The sequence below is a fragment of the Somniosus microcephalus genome, chromosome 1 (assembly GCF_052327205.1).
Source record: "Somniosus microcephalus isolate GS21.2 chromosome 1, FLI_Smic_1.0, whole genome shotgun sequence".
Taxonomy (NCBI): domain Eukaryota; kingdom Metazoa; phylum Chordata; class Chondrichthyes; order Squaliformes; family Somniosidae; genus Somniosus; species Somniosus microcephalus.
The window spans coordinates 253,842,960-253,867,884 of NC_140987.1; the positions used below are offsets into that span (position 1 = coordinate 253,842,960).

Below are 24,925 nucleotides of genomic sequence, written 5' to 3' on the forward strand. Positions count from 1 at the left end.
TGATCGCAACCAGTCCAGGAGATCACATGATCCTCTCTAACCTTGATGAGCACAAATACTGTTCCCAACAAGTGCACGTACACATTTAGAAATATCGTTTGACATATTTTTTCTCGTAAACTTTATAAACACACCCCTCTTTCTGGACAATTTCATTTTCTCAATGTTACTTTGAGCCAACTTTTGAAGGATTTAATTTAAGTATTTGTTCATTCTAACTTAAAACAATGTGCCGAATGTAAATGTTTATATAATTAGTGTTTATATAATCAGGGAATTTTCAATATTTCTTCAGTAAAAACATACTGCGACATTCACTGATTACAGCTCTGGGGCATCCTTCTCTCTCATAAACTGGGTGTCAGCCGTGCCTCAGTGGGTGGTACTCTCACCTCTGTGTCATGAAGGTCATGGGTGTTGTGTATGTAACCTGTTCCACCTTAAGAGATGTACTACTTTCTCAGGCTGCTGTAGACGTAATACCGGGGGTGAACACACCGGTATATAAGCACTGTGCAGTAATCTTGTATTCAGTGTAGTCCCTACCTCCAACCAGTAAAGACCTGTTTTATTGTTACTGATTAAGTCTGAGTATTAATTACTTGAACAACTCACAGACTTAGCACTGGCGACGAGTCAGGTTCTTACCCTGCGGCAGTTATTCCACGGCGGTTGAAGAGAGGTTTCAAACCTCACCACTCACCACCCCACTGGAAGCGACAGGCATTAGGACCCTGAAGCCTCCATCAGCTTGTGAACCGGAGTAGAAGACAGGACTGGGGAAGAGAGAGGAGGTACAGGGCGATAGCGATCGGCAGATAAGGGCCGGGCCGCTTTGAAGTGAGCGGCGCAGCCGGGCCATCGATCGCATCCGCTGATAAGGGCCGCACTCGGGCGATCGCGGCGAAGATAAGGGCCGCACTCGGGGGCTGAAGGGAGACGGCGTCGGGGGACGGGTGAAGACCGCCAAGCGCGGGAAAACCACCATTTTGTGGGTGGAGGATGACGGCAAGAGCGGGAAGCCGCCATCTTTGATAACAAGTAAAGAAAATAAAATCTGAGAAATTGCAAATCTACAATGCCTAAACACGGGAATATTAGCACCTTTGATAGTGACCTCGAAGATTGGGCCATATATGTTGAAAGAGTAAAAAATTATTGTAAGGCCAATAAAATTCGTGACCAAGATAAAGCTCTAACATTATTAAATTTAATGGGTGCGAAGACATACAGGCAATTGAAACACCTGTTATCACCAGATGAACCGGCGGATAAGACGTTCGATGAGATTGTTACTGTCCTGAAAGATCATCTAAACCCCACGCCGCTGATGCTAGCGGAACAATTTAAATTTTACGACAGAAGGCAGCTACAGCATGAAAGCAATGCTGAATATTTGCTGGAATTGCGTAAATTAGCGAAATATTGCCAGTTTGGAACGGGACTGACAGATGCACTACGAGACAAATTTGTGTGTGGTTTATTTAAACAGGATACACAAAAGCGACTGCTCGAGGAGAATGAGCTGACGCTTGAGAAGGCGGTCACTATGGCAGCAGCACACGAAGCCGCAGCGAGAGGCACGGCAGTAATGCAGCTACGGTCACCGGAGCTCAGTGCACACAAATTGGGTGTGAGTTCTGGCAAATGTTATCGTTGTGGAAAGACAACGCATGATCAGAACCAGTGTTGGTTTAAAAACCAAGAATGCAGAACATGTGGTAAGCTTGGACATATAGCTAGAGTATGCAGGTCAGGGAAGAAGACCAGCAACAAGAAGTCACCGCAAGGGAAATACGCAAAGGTACACAAGGTGGCCGAACAGGAGTCCGATTCAGACGCTAGCAGTAATGAACTGGCTGGCTTAAGCAGTATTGAACTGGCTAGCTTAAGGGTACTCAACGTTGGTAAGGGTGCAGACCTCCAGACAATTTGGGTTACTCTTCAGATAGAAGGAGTCCAAGTAAAAATGGAATTGGACACTGGATCGGCATTGTCGGTCATGAATAAGAAAGATTACAGAAGGTTATTCCAACATATTCCCCTACAGGATACGGAGATTATATTGACAACCTACACGGGGCAGAGAGTGTACCCCATCGGGACAATAAAGGTTGCAGTGGCCAACAAGGGCGAAGGAAGTCAAATAATGGACTTATATGTGCTACCGGAGGGAGGTCCACCACTACTAGGCCGGGAGTGGTTTAGAAACATAAATATGGACTGGCATTCGCTAAAAGCCATAAAGAGTGAGAACTCGGTGCAGATAATCAGCCCAGACTCTAGAACTGATGATGGTAAGACCAACCCATGTGCAAAAGACAAAGTTTCAGCACAGAATTCCACTGAGCAACAACAACATAGTTTAACAGAGAATTCTGAGTCTGTCAAGTCTACTGATATGCACATTTTTGAGGGACACTGGGCTCGAACTCAACTCCATTTCAAACTACAACAGCAATTAGAACAAATGATTCGCTGTTTTGAGCAAGAGATGAATGAAATAAAAAAGTTCTTTGTTACAGAGTGGGAGAATCTGGAAAGGCAACAGAAGCAACTGATGGAGAAAATGGAGCAGGAGCACACCAACCATCTGCGCGAGGAGGCCGAACGAATCAAAGCTGATTCAGGTTCTGAAGGTGCGTGCCATAATCTGGTGTCAGAAGAGTTAACGGTCAGCCAACTCTTTCATATGCTGAGGGACAAGACTCTGAAATGGGAAAAACTTGAACAGGAGCTGCGATCTTCAAAGGAAAAGGGTTCGGAGCTCTCAAAAGTCATTGAGATGGCTGATGTGACGACACAGACTGAAACGACTGCAACAGAGCAGCCATTGGATGCCAAAAGTACGCTGACTCACGTCAATGTAGAACAACAGACCGCTGAAACAGCTGCTCCGGTAGAGGGATTGCATAGTCCGATCAATCAATCTCCAAAGGAAGTTGAAGTATTAAAATCACAAATGAGGTCACTAGTAAACGACTTGCTGAAAGCCCAGAAAAAGCTGGATGCAGAGGTACACATGAAGAAGTCTCTTCAGGAAAGATGTCTGGATTTGGAACAAGAGCTGGCTAACGTCCAGCTGGGTATGGAGGAAATAGACGACCCTCTCACTGGTCTAGCTCAGGACGACACCGAATATTACCATGACCTGGTGGACGACACCGAATATTACAATGTCCTGTCCTGCCCAGCTTGTAACTTCGACTCCCAAAGTGCAGAAATCATGGAGGAGCACCAAAAGTCTACGGAACAACGGGAGAAGCTGGCTCTACGACGGAAACAGGAGGAAGAGAAGGAGGAACTGCGCATGCAGCTGGCAGCTGTGGCAGCTGACAATGGAGCCCAGAGAGTCTCCAAGAAGCAGAAAAGGAAAAGTAAAAACAGAAGATGACCCATCTGAACCATTATCACCTCTACCAGATCACACACGTGGTCCCTCCGAACGGAGCCAAATCAGTTCGGAAGTTCAAGCTGTTAAATCCATGAAAGGACTATTGAATGAGTAACGTGAACCGACTACACCACAGAGATTGAATCTGTGAACTGTTTTCCGCAGAGACTGAATCTGTGATATGTTACGTTAAACATGAAGTTATATATGTATATATGTTATTACGTTATGTTAAATGGGGGGATGACTATAAAGCTAAGAAGGGAGGAGTGTTGTGTATGTAACCTGTTCCACCTTAAGAGATGTACTACTTTCTCAGGCTGCTGTAGACGTAATACCGGGGGTGAACACACCGGTATATAAGCACTGTGCAGTAATCTTGTATTCAGTGTAGTCCCTACCTCCAACCAGTAAAGACCTGTTTTATTGTTACTGATTAAGTCTGAGTATTAATTACTTGAACAACTCACAGACTTAACAATGGGTTCATAATCCCACTCAGGAGAATTGAGCACATAATCCAGGCTGACACTCCAGTGCAGTACTGAGGAAGTGCGGCACTGTCGGAGGTGCTGTCTTTCGGATGAGATGTTAAACCGAGGCCCCGTCTGCTCTCTCAGGTGGACGTAAAAGATCCCACAGCCACTATTTCAAAGAAGAGCAGGGGAGTTCTCCCCAGTGTCCTGGTCAATATTTATCCCTCAACCAACATCACTAAAGCAGATGATCTGGTCATTTGTTACATTGCTGTTTGTGGGAGCTTGCTGTGCGCAAATTGGCTGCTGCATGTCGCTACATTGCAGTGACTGCACTTCAAAAAGTACTTCATTGGCTGTAAAGTGCGTTGGGACGTCCTGAGGTTGTGAAAGGCGCTATAGAAATGTAGTTCTTTCTTTCATGTCTATACCAGAATCAAAATCTCAGGTCATCTATTTTAGTGATGTTGGTTGAGGGATAAATGGAAATTGGACGGTTTATAGAACGGGCAGTCGATGCACCATGCCAGCTTGACACCTTGGTGGCAAGTGGAAAATCTAAGCCCTTGGTGTCTATGGAGGCGGCAGCACTGCCTGTTTAGGGTTGCCAACTCAGGTTGGACGTATTCCAGGAGGTTTCACCACATGACCCCCCCACCCTCCCCCCCCGCCTTGCCCAACATGTTCATTCTCACGGCGCCCGGCCTTCCCACAGCCAATTGGACACGAACAGACTCACCATTAGCTGATTGGATGATTCTTGACTGCCAATCAAGGGACCTTTCCCCCAACTCCAATATTTTTAGAACGAATAAACAACATTCTTCAAAGGAGATGTAAGAAAAGCACTGTCTCTCTTTTATTGCCCCGATTATTTTTCTCCCGGGCTTTTGTTAACAGCAGTGTCCAGGAGATTAGCCTTTAATTCCTGGAGACTCCAGGACAATCCTGGAGGGTTGGCAACCCTGTGCCTGATTTATCCTACAAAACCGCCACCTTAGGTTGGGTGCTGCCATCGCCAACAATGCCAGCAGGTAGATGAACCATGGTTAGGTGACAATTTCCAATCAGTGCTTCCTGTTGGAGTTGATATCCTGTGGTTTGGGAATGGTATTGTCTGGGACTCTTCCTGGCCACTGTGTCTGATCTATTCTCAGCTCTCACACAGCACTGCAGGAATTCCAGCAATGTGTCAAAACACTCGCTGTCACCTCCTCCTTTTGAAACATCAGATCGAGCCACGCAGACAGATTTGGCTCCGTTACATGTCAAGGCTACCAGTGGACACCCTTGCCCAGTGAAAAAGTGCTTTGTGGTGACTAAAGCCTTCTATTCTCTTCTCACAGGGACTGCGGTTGACGTTCACGGATGGTTCTAAACTCATCTTTAGGCTGAGTGGAACTGGGAGTATGGGATCTACAATCAGGATCTATGCGGAGAGTTATGAGCGGGACCCCAGCAGGATCGACAGGGATCCACAGGTAACACGGGAGTTCGAGGTACAGGTTGTCGTACAGAGGATAACAGCTGGCTCATTGTTCAATCCATCATTTATATTGTGCCTTTAACATAGAAATAAAACCATCCCAAGACACTTCACAGAAACGTAATCAGACAGAAATAGACACCGACTCCAAGAAGGTGTCATTAGGAAGGGCGATTACAACCTTGGTCAAAGAGGTGCGTTTTGGAGGGGGATCTTCACACTAATGGTCACCAATCCACTTTTGGAGGAAGAGGAATCTTTCAGATCAGCACCGAATATGGACCAAATATGTCCATTAACACTTTCCACCGATATTTTACATAACAACTGCTTTTGTGCTAAAATTATTATAATAACTTGTATTTATACAGTGCCTTTAATGTAGTAAAACATCCCAAGGCGCTTCACAGGAGCGATTATCAAACAAAATTTTGACACCGAGCCACATAATGAGATATTAGGACAGGTGACCAAAAGCTTGGTCAAAGAGGTAGGTTTTAAGGAGCATCTTAAAGGAGAGAGAGGTGGAGAGGCGGAGTGGTTTAGGGAGGGAATTCCAGAGCTTAGGGCCGAGGCAGCTGAAGGTACGGCTGCCAATGGTGGCATGAAGGAAATTGAGAGATGTGCAAGAGGCCAGAATTGAAGGAACACAGAGATTTCAGATGGTTCTAGGGTGGGAGGAAATTCTTCTCTTCTTAGGCAGTCCCTTGGAACTGAGGATGACTTGCTTCCACATTAAAAATGAGCTCTCAGGTGACTGATGAGTCCAATGCGGGACCTGCAGTTTCTGTCACAGGTGGGGCAGACGGTGGTGGAAGGGGCGGGTGGGTGGGGTGAGCTCCCGGGCAAAAATAGCAGTACGGCATTCCGGTCTGTCTCTGTTGGGGTTGTTCCTGAGGGTCCTGATGTTCCAGGCCCCGAACTTCATTTTAAAGGGTGGAAGATGTCTGTGCGTGAATTCTTTTAACGTGGGGTGGCCGTTGCATGCCAGCTACCACACGGGCTTGACAGAGCAAGGTCTTGGTCCAGTGGCAAGGGGATCCAAGACGATTGGAGACCAGGCTCTGCTACAACGGCCTAGAGGAAATTACAGAGATGGGGGAAGGGGTAATTTTGACTTTGTGCAATAGTATAAAATGAGCAGTCAGTTTTAGATCCCTAACAATCTTTATTTCCATTGAAGTCCATTGCATTCCATTACATTTGAGGCATTGGGGAACTGGGAGGCAATGTAGGTCCGCAGGGTGATGAGTGAGTGAGACATATTGTGGAATAGGGTATGGGCCGCAGAGTTTTGGATGTGCTTAAGTTTCTGGACACAATCTTGCAGTCACATCGGTTTTCTTCCCATAATGGAGGGAGTTGATCCTCTCCATGTGTTTACAAAATCAGAAAAGAAATTCCAATTATTATACTGTTCCCAATTTTGACCATTCATAGAATCATAGAATAAGACAGCACAGAAGGAGATCACTCGGCCCATCGTGCCTGTATCAGCTCTTTGAAAGAGCTCTCCAATTAGTTCCACTCCCCTGCTCTTTCCCCACAGCCCTGCAAATTTACCCTTTTCAAGTATTTACCTAATTCCCTTTTGAAAGTTACTGTTGATTCTGTTTCCACCGCCCTTTCAGGCAGCGCATTCCAGATCACAGCAACTTGCTGCATAAAGAAACGCTTCCTCATCTCCCTTCTCTGCTCTAAGGAGTACAATCCCAGTCCTCTCCTGAAAGTGCTGACTCCTGCTGGGTGTGATTTCACAGATGCTCCAGCACTTCCTCCAAGTGGTCACTCTTCATGTCTGAGCTTAGACAGCAGAGTGTCATTGTGCTATTCCACTCAGGGCTTCGCACCCAAGTCTAAATCTCTCCTCATGTGAGGGATGAAATTCCTCGCCTCAATAATTTGGTGCGAGTACAAAATGAGATCTTCCATTTTGAGCATGGGTGAGTTTTTTTGTTAAATGCATCAATGGAAGGAACGTTGACCCCCCTCACTTTCCCCAGTGTTCACACAGATGCACTTCCCATCAGGGTCACGGGATAGCAATCAGGGAAGGTACAACAGCCAGAAGCAACTTTGTAAACCGTGACCTTGAAATATCTGTTCGTGCAAAATGTACCTCAAGTGCAGATTTTATGTCAACCCCTTTCTTGAAGCAGCCCTGCATTAACATAGATAGGTCTGAAAATAAAAACCAGAGTCCAGCTGTTTACTAATACACTTCCTAATCCAGTGCAGCTACATAACAACAACTTACATTTATATAGCGTCTTTAACATAGTAAACTGTCCCAAGGTGCTTCACAGGAGCGTTATCAGACAAAATTTGACACCCGAGCCACATTAGGAGATATTAGGACAGGTGACCAAAAGCTTGGTCAAAGAGGTAGGTTTTAAGGAGCGTCGTGAAGGAGGAGAGGGAGGCAGAGAGGTTTAGGCAGGGAATTCCAGAGCTTAGGGCCTAGGCAGCTGAAGGCACGGCCGCCAATGGTGGAACGATGGAAATTGGGGATGTACAAATTTTTAAATACTTTAAAGAAAGGTAAGTCTATTTTTCTTCCCGTTAGAAAATGTAATTAATTTTTTCAAAAATTTAAATTATTGTTTAAAATAGTTATTTCATGTAATTTATAGTTATTTTTAAAATGTGATTTAAAAAAAAAATTATTTGAAGTTTTAGTGATGTTTTGGGGCTTATAGTATTTATAGATTTTGACAGCTCTTCCTGTCAAACTTATGAATGAAGCATTCCCTGCTACCATTGGCTCTCCATGGCCCACGTGATCCCAGGGAATGCATCAAACTAACTGCGCCCCTGGAATACGCAAGCGCAGCGCGCCGGCAGTTGAAGGAGGCCCAGGATCGGAATTCCATGGGGGCCCACAGCTCAACGGCCGGCGCGCTAGGTAAGTGCAGGTCGGAGGCTTGCACCCGCGGGAAGCCCCCGACCCGAATTTCTGGGCCAAAATTTAATAAGAGAAGCAGTGGTCCTAGTACCGACCCCTTGGGAACACCACTGTGCACCTTCCTCCAGTCCAATAAACAATCGTTCTCCACTACTCTCTGTTTCCTGTCACTTAGCTAATTTCCTATCCATGCTGCCACTTTTATTCCCTTTTATTCCATAAGCTTCAACTTTGCTGGTAAGCCTATTATGTGGCATTTTATCAAATGCCTTTTTGGAAGACCATGTACACCACATCAACTGCATTGCCCTCATCAACCCTCTCTGTTACCTCATCAAGTTAAACACGATTTGCCTTTAACAAATCCGTGCTGGCTTTCCTTAATTAATCCACACTAGTCCAAGTGACTGTTAATTTTGTCCCAGATTATTGTTTCTAAAAGCTTCCCCACTATCGAGGTTAAACTGACTGGCCTGTAGTTGCTGGGTTTATCCTTACACCCTTTTATGAACAAGGGTGTAACATTTGCAATTCTCCAGTCGTCTGGCACCAGTCCCGTATCCAAGGAGGATTGGAAGATTATGGCCAGTACCTCCGCAATTTCCACCTTTGCTTCCCTCAGCATCTTAGGATGCATCCCATCCGGTCCTGGTGACTTATCTACTTTAAGTATAGCCAGCCTTGCTAGTACCTCCTCTGAATCAATTTTTATCCCATCCAGCATCTCAACTACCTCCTCTTTCACTATGACTTTGGCAGCATCTTCTTCCTTGGTGAAGACAGATGCAAAGTACTCATTTAGTACCTCAGCCATGCCCTCTGCCTCCATGTGTAGGTCTCCAGTTTGGTCCCTAATCGGCCCCACCCCTCCTCTTACTACCCGTTTGCTATTTATATGCCTATAGAAGTCTTTTGGATTCCCAACATGATAAAAATGGCAGATGACTCTCGATCCACTAAATCCAAACACTGTGGGAATCTGCTGCCCATTTTTACTTCCAGTCTGATGGGGGGAGGCCGAAACAGTCCCATCAGTTCCCCGCTGGGCAGGTTAGATTAAAATGACTCCCGCCTCCCCCCACCACCCCCGCTCTTTTTCACGAAGGCATTGCTCTTTAAAAAGAGCAACAAAAAACAATTCTCAGCTAACAAGAAGTTTCCTTGGGGGAGAGGACAACGGTTAAGAGGCAGAATTTAGTGCCAGTGAATTTGTAAGTGAGGAGCAGTTTTGCTCCCTTGCCAAGATTTTTGTTTTAAACCCTCGATGATAATTGCGCCGCTCACCAATGTGCTGGCTCAGCTATTCTCAGCATTTATGGTCATGTCGAGTTCGAGAGAATAGTTTTCGTACAGTCTATCATAAATCCATTGTCTGGCAGAGGAATAGTCTTTCAATATACGTACCCAGTGATCCCCAAACCCAAGGAGGGGCATTGGAGGGTTGGAATTGTATCTAGAATTCTGTTTCTAGTGACAGCAGGATCAGTAACCAGAGGACACAAATTTGAGGTAATTGGCAAGAGCCAGAGGGGAGATGAGGACAATTGTTTTTACGCAACTAATTGTTATGATCTGGAATGCTCTGCCTGAAAGGGCGGTGGAAGCAGATTCAGTAGTAACTTTCATAAGGGAATTGGATAAATACTTGAAAAGGAGAAAATGTGCAGGGCTATGGGGATAGTGTAGGGGAGTGGGACTAATTGGATAGTTCTTTCAAAGAGCCGGCACAGGCACGATGGGCTGAATGGCCTCCTTCTGTGTCATATCATTCAGCGATTCTATGATGTTTGCTTTGCTACTGATGAAATGTATTGAAAAGTTTAATTTATTAATAATGAACGCCCCAAATCACAAGAGGGAAAAGCATGCAGAAAAGAATAGTCACCTCAGTTATAGCCTTGGCCTCAGTGTACATTATAAAAAGTTATGGACAACTCACTCAAAGACCAGACTGTGTGGCGCAAACCCTGGTGACAGGTGGCAGCACAATAACTGCATTTCGACGCATGCAAGTTCTCCATGTGGTAAGTTGTCAGATTTGTCCATGAAGGTAAGGAGGAGAGGATGGAAGTTTCCCCATAGGCGAGAAGGGAAAATCAGAGGCCCACTTACACTCTTCCCAAAGCCTGTCCAAGTACTGGTAGAGGCCCAAGAACATCTCTCTTCCTCCTGTCTGCCCAACAACAACTTGTATTTATATAGCACCTTTAATGTAGTAAAACGTCCCAAGGCGCTTCACAAGAGTGTTATCAACCAAAATTTGGTGCATAGGGAGATATTAGGACAAGTGGCCAAAAGCTTGGTCAAAGAGGTTTTACAGGCATCTTAAAGGAGGAGAGAGAGGTGGAGAGGCGGAGAGGTTTAGGGAGGGAATTCCAGAGCCTGGGGCCTAGGCAGCTGAAGGCACGGTCACCAATGGTGGAGTGATGGAAATTGTCGTGTAAGAAGCCAGGATTGGAGGAGTTCGGAGATCTCGGAGGATTGTAGGGCTGGAGGATATTACAGAGATAGGAAGGGGGGACGATGCCAGGGAGGGATTTGAAAACAAGGATGATCATTTTAAATTTGAGGTGTTGACGGACCGGGAGCCAATGTAGGCCAGTGAGCACAGGGGGGTGATGGGTGAACGGGACTGGGTGCGAGTTAGGACACGGGCAGCAGAGATTTTGATGAGCTGAAGTTTACGGAGGGTGGAAGATGGGAGGCCGGTCAGGAGAGTGTTGGAATAGTTGAGTCTGGGGATAACAAAGGCATGGATGAGTAAAATATATACATTTTACAAAGTGGGAGAATGATAGGATTTAAAGAAAAAGCTGATAGAATATCAAGGGACTTGTTTGATCAATGATGAATAGCACCGTGATATACATACATGCAAGCCCTCAAAGTTTGTCGTGACATAAGGATAGTGATTAGAGTGAACACGTCTATATTACCAACTAACTGAGCGGAATATTTCATACAAGCCTACGGATAGCTGAGCTTCCATTAACATCAACATCACTTTCATTATGCTGCTTACATGAGTGCAATTTTCAGACATGTTGGCAATGTTGGGTGAACAGTTGTGTAATGGAGCATTAATAATAGTCGCCCTGCTGCTAAACGTGTTCGTGCTGAGGCTCAGCAGGTAATAGCACTCTTGGCAGTCTTGGTCCAGTCTGTCCCTAATCGTTAACTCATCGATCTCTCATTAGCCGATCTCTCGTTAGCCGATCACTTTTTAGCTGATCTCTCGTTAGCCGATCACTTTTTAGCCGATCTCTCATTAACCAATCACTTTTTAGCCGATCTCTCGTTAACCAATCACTTTTTAGCCGATCTCTTGTTAACCAATCACTTTTTAGCCGATCTCTCATTAGCCGATCACTTTTTAGCCAATCTCTCGTTAACCAATCACTTTTTAGCCGCTCTCTCGTTAGCCGATCTCTCGTTAACTGATCACTTTTTAGCCGATCGCTTATTAACCGATCACTTTTTAGCCGATCTCTCGTTAACCGATCACTTTTTAGCCGATCTCTCGTTAACCACTCACTTTTTAGCCGATTTCTCGTTAGCTGATCTCTCGTTAACTTGGGGCAGCAATTAATCTTTGACTCCCGAGGGTGGAGGGGGAACAGGTTATTGAGATCTGCCTCTCGTGTTGTTCAAGGTATAATATCCTGCGCTGCAGGATATTCATGGCTAAACTTTTGAAGCGACATAATTGAAGTGATACGAGACAGATTTTTTTAAGCACACACGGAATCTTATATCCGACTTGTTTGTTTTCTGCAGCTCCAAGAAGACACAGAGTACTGGGAGCCCTGAGTCATGAGACTGCCAATGTATTAGATGCCCATTCACAGACACATCAGAGATGAATAGTAAGGATTAGATAGAACTGTTCCCCTGATAGCTCAGTGGTTAACTGGACAAACCCAGCAATGGCACCGAATCCCGGGTTTGATCTCTTGGTAGCTGATGGGAACATAGGAACAGTAGGAGGCCATTCAGCCCCTCGAGCCTGTTCTGCTATTCAATGAGATCATGGCTGATCTGTATCTTAATTCCATCTACCCGCCTTGGCTCCGTAACCCTTAATACCCTTTGCCTAACACAAATCTATCAATCTCAGTTATGAAATTTCCAATTAACCACCACCCCCCCTCCCCCACCACTGCCAGCCTCAACAGCTTGTTGGGGGAGAGAGTTCCAGATTTCCACTACCCTTTGTGTGAAGAAGTGTTTCCAGACATCACCCCTGAACGGCCCAGCTCTGACTTTCAGGTTATGCCCAGGTCAATGGTTAACCGATCTCTCGTTAACTTGGGGCAGCAATGGGACCTCAGCAATTAACCTTTTGACTCCCTAGGGTGGAGGGGGAAAAGGCCAGCCAAGAATCCTACCTCTGATTACTGTTCCGTCAACTTGATGGGAGCTGTGCCTTCCCTAGTCAAATAGCTTGCTAATATTAACTGCCTAGGCTTGCACATAAAGGAAGGCCATTGGGGTAAGGTATCCAAAGCTGCCTAGCATCTGTGAAATTTACCAGGAGGGAGATGAACTTCAGATGGGAACAACATTTGAAAATACAATCACAACATTTTAGTTGCCTGAGTTTCGGGTGAGGAAGGTGAATGACCTTCAGCTGCTCAGTGACCGCTGCGTTTACAGGTGACACGCCACAAGGAGGCGCAGTTGATTCGTGTTTTGAAACATTTCTAAACCGCTGTTCCACATTTTCTAAATTATTTTGAATACAACCAGTAGTGGATTCGATAGACATCACGGGGCCGAGTTCCTGCTTGTTTCTGCTCGTTATATCAGTGCAATCTGGCCGGAATCGACCAAACCAGCGCAAAAAGACTTGGCAATTTAAAGCGTAGGTGAGTTACGCCCAAAACCACTTGCCCTCGTGTTTTCCGCGATCTTTTACACTGGGTCAAGATTCCATTGGCCCGGATCAGGCCCCGCCCACAAAACTGGCCACACCCCCAATGAACATTGGGCGATTCCGTCGATGGCGCTGGTTCGAGGAGGCGCTTCAAGTTGCGCCCAGATTCTTACAGGCGCACAGGCACAAGGGGGCACGTTTTAAAAGTGTTTTCATATCAAAAAATATTTAATTTACTGAGAAACTGACTAGTGTACACGATTAAATGATTAAATGGGTCAGTATAGTTTTTTTAAAAGTCATTTTCACTGATTTTAAATCAGGTTTCTCACAGGTGGAGGACTGGGCACCCTTATTAAAAATGCTTATTTTTGCTGATAAACCATTTTCAGCACCGTTAATAAAACTGCACCCAGTTACCCCTCTTCAACACATCCCAGAATACATTTTAATGGAAAGAAGAGAAAAAGAAACAACTATGTCCTATGACGCTGCCCGGTTGCTCTGGTTCAGGGAAGATTTTATGTTTGTGACTATGCAAACAAATTATACAACAACAACTTGCATTTATATAGCATCTTTAACGCAGTAAAACATCCCAAGGCGCTTCACAGGAGCGATTATCAAAATAAAATTGACACCGAGCCACATAAGGAGATATTAGGACAGGTGACCAAAAGCTTGGTCAAAGAGTTAGGTTTTAAGGAGCGACTTAAAGGAGGAGAGAGCGGTGGAGAAGTTTAGGGAGGGAATTCCAGAGCTTAGGGCCCAGGCAGCTGAAGGCACGGCCGACAATGGTGGAGCGACTAAAATTAGGAGGAACGCAGAGATCTCGGAGGACTGTGGGGCTGGAGGAGGTTACAGAGATAGGGATGGGTGAGGTCATGGATGATATCGTGGAAACTTAAACTGCAAACACACCATCGCAAATTCAAGCGTGTTTTGGGCGCAATTTCCCGATTGCCCCCAAAGCGGAAACTCTTCCCTCAGAATTTTTTTCCACATGGGGATGGTATTAAAAGTAAAAGCACAGCAGTGAAAAACCTATTGTTGTGCGAGTAACTTACAGAAGCTGAATGGAAGATTGCTGTCTCGATGTGTCTTTGCTTCACGATTAATACACAACTAGCTTGCCAAGAGATTTTAACGCTGGGAATAGATTTCTACACAATAATTATAAAAATAAAAGAGCTTGTAAGATTGATATCTCAACCTGTTTAATTACTCAGACTGTGATTGAAGCAACATTAAAACATTCTAAAGAAAAGAAAGACTTGCATTTATATAGCGTCTTTTACTACCTCAGGACATCCCAAAGCGCTTTACAGCCAATTAAGTACTTTTGAAGTGCAGCCACTGTTGTAATGTAGGGAAATGCAGCAGCCAATTTGTGCACAGCAAGCTCCCACAAACAGCAATGTGATAATGACCGGATAATCTGTTTTAGTGATGTTGGTCGAGGGATAACGATTGGCCAGGACTCCAGTGATAACTCCCCTACTCTTCTTCGAATAGTGCCATGGGATCTTTTACATCCACCCGAGAGGGCAGATGGGGCCTCAGTTTAATGTCTCATCCGAAAGACGGCACCTCCGACAGTGCAGCACTCCCTCAGCACCGCACTGGGAGTGTCAGCCTAGATTTTGTGCTTAACTCTCTGGAGTGGGACTTGAACCCACAACTTTCTGACTCAGAGGTGGCTGTTAGCCATGGTTAATATACATTATTATTCACAACTGTCATTTCTGATAGATGTGATACAGTACTATACAAGTCTTTCTCCCTTTTCCATTATGTGGGAAACAAAGCTTTAGTCTCACTTACAGCTTGTTAATTTTAAACTTGTGCTCACATTCCACATTAAACAGCCTGCTTACATATCCCTAATCTACACCTCTCACCATCTTAAGGACATCAGTTGAGCTCCAGGTGACAGCTGTGGCTCAGTGGGTAGCCCTCTCACCTCTCAGTCAGAAGGTTGTGGGTTCAAGTCCCACGTTACAATAGTGACTACACTGTAAAAGTATTTTATTGGCTGTAAAGCGCTTTGGGACGTCCTGAGGTTGTGAAAGGTGCTGTATAAATTCAAGTCTTTCTTTCTTTTCACTCCAGAGATTGAGCACATAATCTAGGCTGACAGTCCAGTCAGGCTGACAATAGTACTGAGAGAGTGCTGCACTGTCAGAGGTGCCGTCTTTCGGATCAGATGTTAAACCGAGGCCCCGTCTTTCCTCTCAAATGGACATAAAAGATCCCATGCACTATTTGAAGAAGAGCAGGGGAGTTATCCCCGATGCTCTGGCCAATATTTATCCCTCAATCAACATAACTAAAACAGATTATCGGTCATTATCACATTGCTTTTTGTGGGAGCTTGCTGTCTGCAAATTGGCTGCCGCGATTCCTACAATACAACAGCGACTACGCTTGAAAGTATTTAATTGGCTGTAAAGCGCTTTGGGATGTCCTGAGGCCATGAAAGGCGCTATAGAAAGACAAGTCTTTCTTTTATTCCTCACTGGGCACATTCCATCACTTTTGTGGTTATGCTTCCAGGTACTGCCTAGTGGTACTGATGTATTTCACTGGGAAAAAAGAGGAGAATGAGAGGGAATATCTATAGGGAAAACTGGCCCACCATTCACAGTTGCCCTGTAGAAGTCTGCAGCCTAAACAATACCACCATCCAGCCTGAGGAGGGCAGTGTAGAGACAGATAGTGATGCCTATTACGTCCGTGAATGATTGAGACACGGACAGCAGGAGTTGAACAAAACAAGTCTTTACTGATGGAAGGCAATAGTGAAACTGAAAACAACAGAGGCTCACTAGTGCCTTTTATACAGGGGTGGTCACTGCCGGTACTGCAGTCTGAGACCAGTTATTCTCTTAAAGGTACATACACAACAATTCCTTCCCTTTTAGATGAACAGTACATAACATTCATTTAACAACTAAATGATAACTAATTACAATCACAATTACGGTTGCTAGATACATTGGTTAAGTTTAAGCAATTATAAGTTCAGTCTTTGAGGAGGCTTCCTGATTCTGTCTGGATAACGCCTCTTTGGGGTATCAGGTTCTTCTGGCAATGTTGAGTCGGGATCAATGTCGTTGTTTGGTTCATCTGCTTCCAATATTACCGGTTCTGCGGTAGCTGCAATTGGAACGTCGATTTCATTACCAGGTGTATCAGATCGTGGTGTGGAGTTGACGTTTTCCAGTGACTCTAGAATCTGGTCAGCATGGCGTCTTACAATGCTCTCCCCAACGTCCACGGTATACATGAGAGGTCCTTGTCGTGTACAAATCGTTCCTGGCTGCCATTTCTCAGTGCGGTAGTCCCGGGCCAAAACTGGTTGACCTATCTTAAAACTCCTGGTCGGCCTTTCATTCATATTCTGAAACTGCCTGTTCTCCACATCTCTTCGGACGTTTGGCTTAACCAAATCCAAGCGGCATCGTAGTCTTCGATTGAAGAACATCGTGGCTGGAGTTTGGTTGGTAACCGCATGTGTCGCATTCCGGTAAGCAAACAAGAAGTTGTCCACCTTGTGTTGTAGGGGTATATCTTCATTACACATTGCCTTGATAGCCTTCTTGAATGTTTGGACAAACCTCTCGGCCAATCCATTAGTGGCTGGATGATATGGGGCAGATGTGTAATGCTTAACACCATTGTTCTTTAAGAACCTCCGGAACTCTTCAGACACAAACTGTGGTCCATTGTCAGAGCAAATCTGTTCAGGCAGCCCATTCCTGGCGAATATGGTTCGTAAAACTGTGATAGTTTTTTCCGTGGTGGTTGAGGACATTTTTATTACCTCTGGCCACTTTGAATGTGCATCCACCGCAATTAAAAACATCGAGTCCATGAAGGGACCAGCAAAATCAATGTGCACCCTTTGCCATGGAGATGAGGGCCACTCCCATGGATGCAGAGGAGCTTGTGGTGGGGCGTTTTGGACCTTCTGGCATCCTGCACAGCTCTTGGTCATCTCTTCGATTTCTCTATCGATTCCCGGCCACCACACAAATGCTCTGGCTAAGTTCTTCATTTTTACCCCACCCAGATGACCCTCATGAAGCTCATTGAGCACTCTATCCGTCAACTTAGGTGGAATTACTACTCTGGATCCACACATCAAGGTTCCTCTGCACACTGACAGCTGTTCTCTTCTCGGCGAGAATGCTGGCAGCAGTGGTTCACCATGTGCTGGCCATCCCTTCACCGTTAAATCATAGACCCGTGATAGTGTCGGGTCATTCCGTGTTTCCTTTTCTATGTTTGCATTCGTCACAGGGAGACATTCGACTATGGTCGAGTGGAATAACTCCATTGGATCCACTGCAAGGTCTTCTTCTTCCACCGTCGGCAATGGTAGGCGTGACAATCCATCAGCATTTCCATGCTGTTTAGTTCCTTTGTACTCGATGTCATATTGGTGTGCCCCTAGGAAAAGGGACCACCTCTGCAGCCGTTGTGCTGTCATTATCGGTACGCCCTTCTGAGGGTTGAAAATGGAGACAAGAGGTTGATGATCGGTTAGTAGAGTAAATTTTTGACCGTGCAGGTAGTGATTGAACTTCTTCACCCCCCACACTAGGCTGAGGGCCTCTCTGTCAATCTGGGTGTAGTTACGCTCGGCAGAAGTTAACGAGCGTGACGCAAAAGCTATCGGCCTCGCCAAACCATCAAGGAATTTATGTGACAGTACCGCCCCAATGCCGTAGGGAGACGCATCACACGCCAGTCTGATCGGCAGTGCTGGGTTGTAGTGAGCCAATACTTCCCTTGAAGTGATTAAGTCCTTACTCTTCTGAAAGGCCCGGTTACAATCATCGCTCCATTTCCATGCTACCCCCGTTCGTAGCAGGGCGTTCAGTGGGTGCAGAATTGTCGACAAATTCGGCAAAAACTTATGGTAGTAATTCACCAATCCGAGGAATGACCTCAGTTGCGACATATTTTCAGGCGCTGGGGCCTTAACAACCGCTTCAATTTTGTCAGGGGACTTATGTAACCCCTCTTCATCAATCGCGTGGCCACAATACGATATCTGTTTCTTAAAAAATTCGCACTTGGGGCGGTTGGCTCGCAGCCCATGTTCCCGTAGTCTAGTGAGCACCTGTTCTAGGTTGTTAAGGTGTTCACTGTCATCTTCACCTGTCACAAGGATGTCGTCCAAGTAACACTGAGTCCCCGGAATCCCTTGCAGGACTTGTTCCATCGCTCTTTGCCATATCGCCGGAGCCGATGCTACTCCGAATACCAATCGATGATACTGGTAAAGACCTTTGTGAGTGTTTATCGTGAGATACTTCCTAGAGGACTCTTCAACCTCCATCTGCAAATATGCTTGTGCTAGGTCAATTTTTGTAAAACGCTTCCCTCCAGACAGTGAGGCGAAGATGTCTTCTATCCTTGGAAGAGGATATTGTACTGTGTGAAGGACTGGGTTCACCGTCACCTTGAAATCCCCACAGATGCGAATCTTCCTTGGCTCCCCGGACTTATTGCTTAACGTTTTCTTCATGACAGGAACGATGGGTGTCGCCCACTCGCTCCAGTCGACCTTAGACAACACGCCTGCCTTCTCCAGATTCTCCAGCTCTGCCTCGACGGCTGGGCGAATTGCATATGGTACCGGTCTTGTTTGAAAAACTTGGGAACTGCATTCTCTTCTATTTTTATCGAGGCGGTTACGCCTTTAAGCGTGCCCAGTTCTTGTTGAAATACCTCCTTGGCGTTAGCTAAGATTGTTGACAATCGTCCAGGAGTGATGTCTTCATCTTTTTTACCGTCCACCGTCATTGCATGAATGGAGTGCCAATCTAAGTTTATCTTCCTGATCCATTCCCGTCCCAACAACGGTGGTCCACCATTTGGCAGTATGTAGAGATACAATTTCCGTATTTTCTTGCCGTTGTATTCGACAGGCACCCTTATTTTTCCTCTGGGGTATACTTTTTGCCCCGTATACGTCGTCAAGACGATGGATGTCTCTCTCAAGGGTATGTGTGAAAATAGCCGCTCGTAGTCTCGTCGATTCATGACGGTTAGCGCTGATCCTGTATCCAATTCCATTTTAACTTGGGACCCTGCTATCGTGAGGGTGACCCAAATGGTTCGGTGATCCTCTTTTGCGATTACATTGTGAAGTTTGAGACAGCTTAGTCTCCTGTTCCCGGATTCACTATCGCTCATCTGGTCTTCAGAACTACTGTCCGTCATCTTTTGTACTTTCTTGTACGGTTCCTTTGTAGCCTTTTTGTTGTCGCTGGTCTTCTTCCCAGACCTGCAAACTCGTGCAATGTGTCCCATCTTTCCGCATTGCCTGCATATTTTGTCTTTGGACCAGCAGTCCTTCTGGTCATGGTTAGTTCTGCCGCAGCGATAACATTTTGCAAATCCCCGTGTCATTTCGTGGGTGCCGTATTCCTGTGGTTTTTGTTGAATTTCTGCAGCTCCCCTGGCTGCTGCTTCATACGATACTGCCACGCTGAAAGCCTTATCTAGCGTCAGCTCTTTCTCTGAGAGTAACTTCTTCTGTGTTCCTTCACTCAGGAGTCCACAGACAAATTTGTCCCGTAGGGTATCTGCCAGTCCTGCTCCGAACTGGCAGTGCTTTGATAGCTTGCGTAGTTCCGTAAGGTACTCAGCATTGCTCTCATCTTTATGCTGAGTTCTCCTGTGGAATTTAAATCTTTCTGCTATCAACAGCGGTGCAGGGTTTAGGTGTTCCTGTAGGACAGCAACAATTTCGTTAAAACTCTTCGCCTTCGGTTTGGCTGGAGTAATCAGGTCCCGCAATAGGCCGTACGTTCTAGCACCCATTAAGTTTAGCAATATCGATGCCTTTTTCTCCTCCGCTATTTCGTTTGCCTCGAAATATACCTCGACTCTTTCCACATACGTGGTCCAGTCCTCTATTGTATTATCAAAAGCAGTGATACAGCCAGTCTTCGGCATCTTGCAAATCTAAAATGGCGCCTCCCGCCCTTTGCCTTCTTCCCCGATTTAACAAAATGGTGCCTCCCGCGCTTTGCCTTCTTCCCCGCTGATTAAGATGGCGCCTCCCGCGCTTTGCCTTCTTCCCCGCTGTTGTTAGCGCAGCTTCCCGCGGTTCCCGTTGCAACCTGCAGCTCCTCGCGGTTTCTTGCGCGTTTAATATTTCTTTTTTTATTATCTTCCCGTCGTGGAACAACCCTGTGGGACTCTTGCCTCCCTCTTCGTGGGTCTATACGCAGCCCGGCTTCGTAGCACCGGCCGCGCCCTGTGTGCTCCACCCTCTCTCTCTCTTCTTCCCGACAATGCTGCTCGGCCCCGTTGCAAACCACCCGCTCGAGTTCGCAACCGCCGCAGCCCAGGAAGGATCAGTGCACTACCTGCCACCAGCCCGATTAGCTGAAGCACCGTCGACAGGAACCAGGCCCCGCTTCCGACAGCTTCTCCAGCAATCTTCAACTCCGCAACACAGGGCGGATGCCCACGGTCGACGCCCGTTTCTACTGCCTCTTACTTTCTTTTCTTTCTGGCCTCGACCTCTGCTCACTTCGCTGTAGGAATGGATCCCAGGAGGTGGTGCAGACTGTAGGTAGGTTCGTATCTGCTCGTCGCCAGTATTACGTCCGTGAATGATTGAGACACGGACAGCAGGAGTTGAACAAAATAAGTCTTTACTGATGGAAGGCAATAGTGAAACTGAAAACAACAGAGGCTCACTAGCACCTTTTATACAGGGGTGGTCACTGCCGGTACTGCAGTCTGAGACCAGTTATTCTCTTAAAGGTACATACACAACAATGCCAAATATATTGCCAATCTATCCTTTTATAATTAAACATTTTACCATAGTACAACAAAATATAATAGTCTCTTCCTAATTATTTAAAGTCATTTTTTTGCATTATGGAAATATGAATGAGTCAATATTTTCAATCAAGCTATGTAAATAACACAGCAGAATGGTTATCAGGTCATTTGCATTAGCAAATTTGATTTAGGAACCGATGGTAGCTCTAAAGTTTACATGCACACTATACAGAGAATACTTGGTGTTTATCAACTCTGCTGACCGTATCCTAACTTGCACTAAGTCCCGTTCACCCATCACCCCTGTACTGGGCAATGCCTCGATTTCAAAATTCTCATCCTTGTATTCATGGCCTCGCCCCTCCCTATCTCTATAACCTCCTCCAGCCCTACAACCCTCCGAGATCTCTGCGCTTCTCCAATTCTGCTCTCTTGAGCATCCCTGATTTTCATCGCTCCACCATTGGCGGCCGTGCCTTCAGCTGTCTGGGCCCTAAAGTCTGGAATTCCCTCCCTAAACCTCTCTACCTCCCTCTCCTCCTTTAAGACGCTCCTTAAAACCTACCTCTTTGACCAAGCTTTTGGTCACCTGTCCTATTATCTCCTTAACCATTCACCACCAGATCTGGCTGGACCACATAACGCATTATCGGATCCTGTTCTTGTCTGCCAAAACTACTCACTATTCCAGAATCATTCTGGAATGCAAAGATAAACCCCAGCTTCTATTCTCTACTGCTAACTGTCTTCTTAAACCCCTCTCCCCATCTCCTCCACCTTCACCTCCAACAAGTATGTGGCTCGGTGTCAAATTTTGTTTGATAACGCTCCTGAGAAGTGTCCTGGGTCGTTTTACTAGGTTAAAGGCGTTATATAAATACAAGTTGTTGTTGTTGTAGCTCTGCATTTTTCTGTCAGAAGTCTTGTTTTTTAAGCATTAACTTTAGCTCAGTGTTCAAAATGGACTCCTTTGTGTGAATAGGAAAGATATATTGGCCTTGGAGGGGGTGCTGCAAAGATTCCTCAGAATGATACCGGGGCTAAAAGGGTTAAATTATGAGGACAGGTTACACAGACAAGACTTGTATTCCCTTGAGTTTAGAATATTAAGGGGTGGTCTAATTGAGGTGTTTAAGATGATTAAAGGCATTGATAGGGTAAATAGAGAGAAACTATTTCCTCTGGTGGGGGAGTCCAGAACAAGGGGGCAGAACCTTAAAATTAGAGCTGGGCCGTTCAGGGGTGATGTCGGGAAGCATTTATTCACACAAAGGGCAGTGGAAATCTGGAACTCTCTCCCCCAAAATACTTGGGCCCTAGCTATGCCTGCCTGTTCATGGGACACGTGGAACATTCTTTGTTCCAGTCCCACTCAGGTCCCCTCCCTCACCTCTTTACATCGATGACTGTATTGGTGCCGTTTCCTGCTCTCACCCTGAACTGGATAAGTTCATTCACGTTACTTCCAATTTCCACCCTGCCCTCACCTTCACATGGTCCATCTCCGACTCTTCCCTTCCCTTCCTTGACTTCTCCGTCTCCATTTCTGGCGATCGGCTTTCAACAAACATCCACTACAAGCGCACCGACTCCCACAGCTACCTGGACTACACCTCCTCCCACCCCGCTTCCTGTAACGACTCTATTCCTTTCTCCCAGTTTCTCCGTCTCCGCCGCATCTGTTCTGACGTTGCCACCTTCCATACTAGTGCTTCTGACATGTCTTCCTTTTCCCTCAACCGAGGATTCCCCTCTACCGTGGTTGACACGGCCCTTGACCATGTCCGTTCTATTTCCCGCACTTCTGCTCTCACCCCTGCCCCTCCCTCCCAGAACCACGATAGGGTTCCCCTTGTCCTCACCTTTCACCCCACCAGCCTCCACATTCAACGGATCATCCTCCGCCATTTCCGCCACCTCCAACGTGATCCCACCACCAAACACATCTTCCCCTCACCTCCCCTTTCAGCGTTCCGAAGGGACCGCTCCCTCCGCGACACCCTGGTCCACTCCTCAATCACTCCCAACAGCCCTGCTCCTTCACCTGGCACCTTCCCGTGCAAGGGCAGGAGATGCAACACATGCCCTTTTACCTCCTCCCTTCCCACTGTCCAGGGCCCCAAACACCCCTTCCAGGTGAAACAGCGATTTACTTGTACTTCTTGCAATTTAATATACTGTATTCGCTGCTCACGATGCGGTCTCCTCTACATTGGGGAGACCAAACGCAGATTGGGCGACCGCTTTGCGGAACACCTCCATTCAGTCCGTAAGGGTGACCCTGAGCTTCCGGTCGCCTGTCACTTTAATTCACCGCTTCACTCCCACTCTGATCTCTCTGTCCTCGGCCTATTACATTGTTCCAATGAAGCTCAACGTAAGCTTGAGGAACAGCACCTCATCTTTCGATTGGGCACTTTACAGTCTGCCGGACTCAACATCGAGTTCAACAATTTCAGATAATTATCCCTGCCCCCATTTTTCATGCAGTATGATTTTTGCCATTCCCATTTGCAACATTTTATCTTTCCTGCCTCTTACAAAAGTACAGGATGTTCTTTCTATTTCTTCCTCCCCTCCTAACCACCCCCCCCCGTCTCTGCACCTGCTTAATATCTGTTACATCTCCAGCTTTTTCCAGTTCTGATGAAGGGTCCCAGACCTGAAACGTTAACTCTGTTTTTCTCTCCACGGATGCTGCCTGGCCTGCTGAGTATTTCCAGCATTTTCTGTTGTTATTCCCCCAAAATACTGTTGAGGCTGGGGCTCAATTGAAAATTTAAAAACTGAGATTGATAGATTTTTCTTAGTCAAAGGGGTATTAAGGGTTATGGAACCAAGGTGCGTAGATGGAGTTAAAAGATAAATCATCCATGATCGAATTGAATAGCGGAACCGGCTGGAGGAGCTGAATGGCGTCCTTCTGTTCATATGAATGATCCGCTACCTTCGGGAAGGATCTCATTCAGTGATGACGGTGGTCTCTGATTTGCTTCCACAGGTCGTGCTGGGCCCACTCATCGCCATCGCGCTGAAGCTTTCCCAGATCCACGATCGGACAGCCCGCAGAGGGCCCACCGTTATCACCTGAGCGCAACCTGCCGACACCTCCCAAGGGGCCAAGAGAGATTCTATTTTTCGTTTTGTTGTTCATGTCGGCTGCTCACACCTTATACCTTCGTACCTACTTGCTAACAAAAATTACTAAAAGGGAAGTGAAAAGCAACGTTTCGCGAAATGATGAGGTTATCCAGTTTTTTTTTTGCTTTTACGTGCCCGCGTTAACAATGTTGATGTATTTCATGTTAACAATGATATATTTTATAAAGAGCCACTGTGTTATTCCTGCATGATGTGTTGTTTGAGTTAGCATTTACTATACATGAAGGGCTGTGTGTTAATCTTATGTTTTAGATTCTGTGTAAAAAGTCACCCAATGGCTTTATGCAACTAGATTATTGTAAACCAACATTTAAAATTCAATTTGTCAACTTTACCTCCCCCCACACATAAATATTATTAAACTATATTGCTAACAGAAGTGCAGCTAATTTAGTTATTATGGTTGTGTCTTAAGTCACTGTCGGAGTGTTTTCACTGAATAAATCATGCTGTAGTTTTCTTTATGCGGATTGCCAAACGAATCAGAGGGTGGTGGATATTTGGAACTCTCTTCCGCAAACGGCAATTGATGCTGGGTTGATTGTTAATTATAAATCTGAGAATGATAGATTTTTCTTAACCAAAGTGTAGGGGGTGGCGTGTGGTGATTGTTGCTGCTTGGCGCGTGCGTGCGCCCAGTCAGTTATGCCTCTGACTGTTTTGTGAGTGGTTCGAATCGCTCCCACGCCCCTGGATTCTAGACACCGGACTTGGGTACAAGGCGGCGGTACAGAGAAGACTCGAGTAGACAGGTGGTTGGATGCAAACAGAACCAAGATTTTATTGAAGAGGAAAATCTTACTTAATA

General features: G+C 45.9%; 1 protein-coding gene across 2 annotated transcripts in view; it reads left to right on the top strand.

Annotated features, from left to right (window-relative positions):
- The window catches only part of pgm5 (phosphoglucomutase 5), a 591,608-nt gene extending 567,112 nt beyond the window's left edge, over window positions 1–24,496 (top strand). The window contains exons 10-12 of one of the 2 annotated variants that reach the window (XR_015078914.1): window positions 5,217–5,351; window positions 12,039–12,127; window positions 23,957–24,046. Coding sequence is in view for 1 of the 2 variants with exons in the window: in XM_085992097.1 (XP_085848223.1) it covers window positions 5,217–5,351; window positions 23,957–24,046 (225 nt within the window). In the remaining variant the exon portion in view is untranslated. Of the gene's footprint in view, window positions 1–5,216; window positions 5,352–12,038; window positions 12,128–23,956 lie in introns of both variants that reach the window. The other variant, XM_085992097.1, reaches the window with a different exon arrangement.
- The last annotated feature ends 429 nt before the right edge of the window (window positions 24,497–24,925 follow it).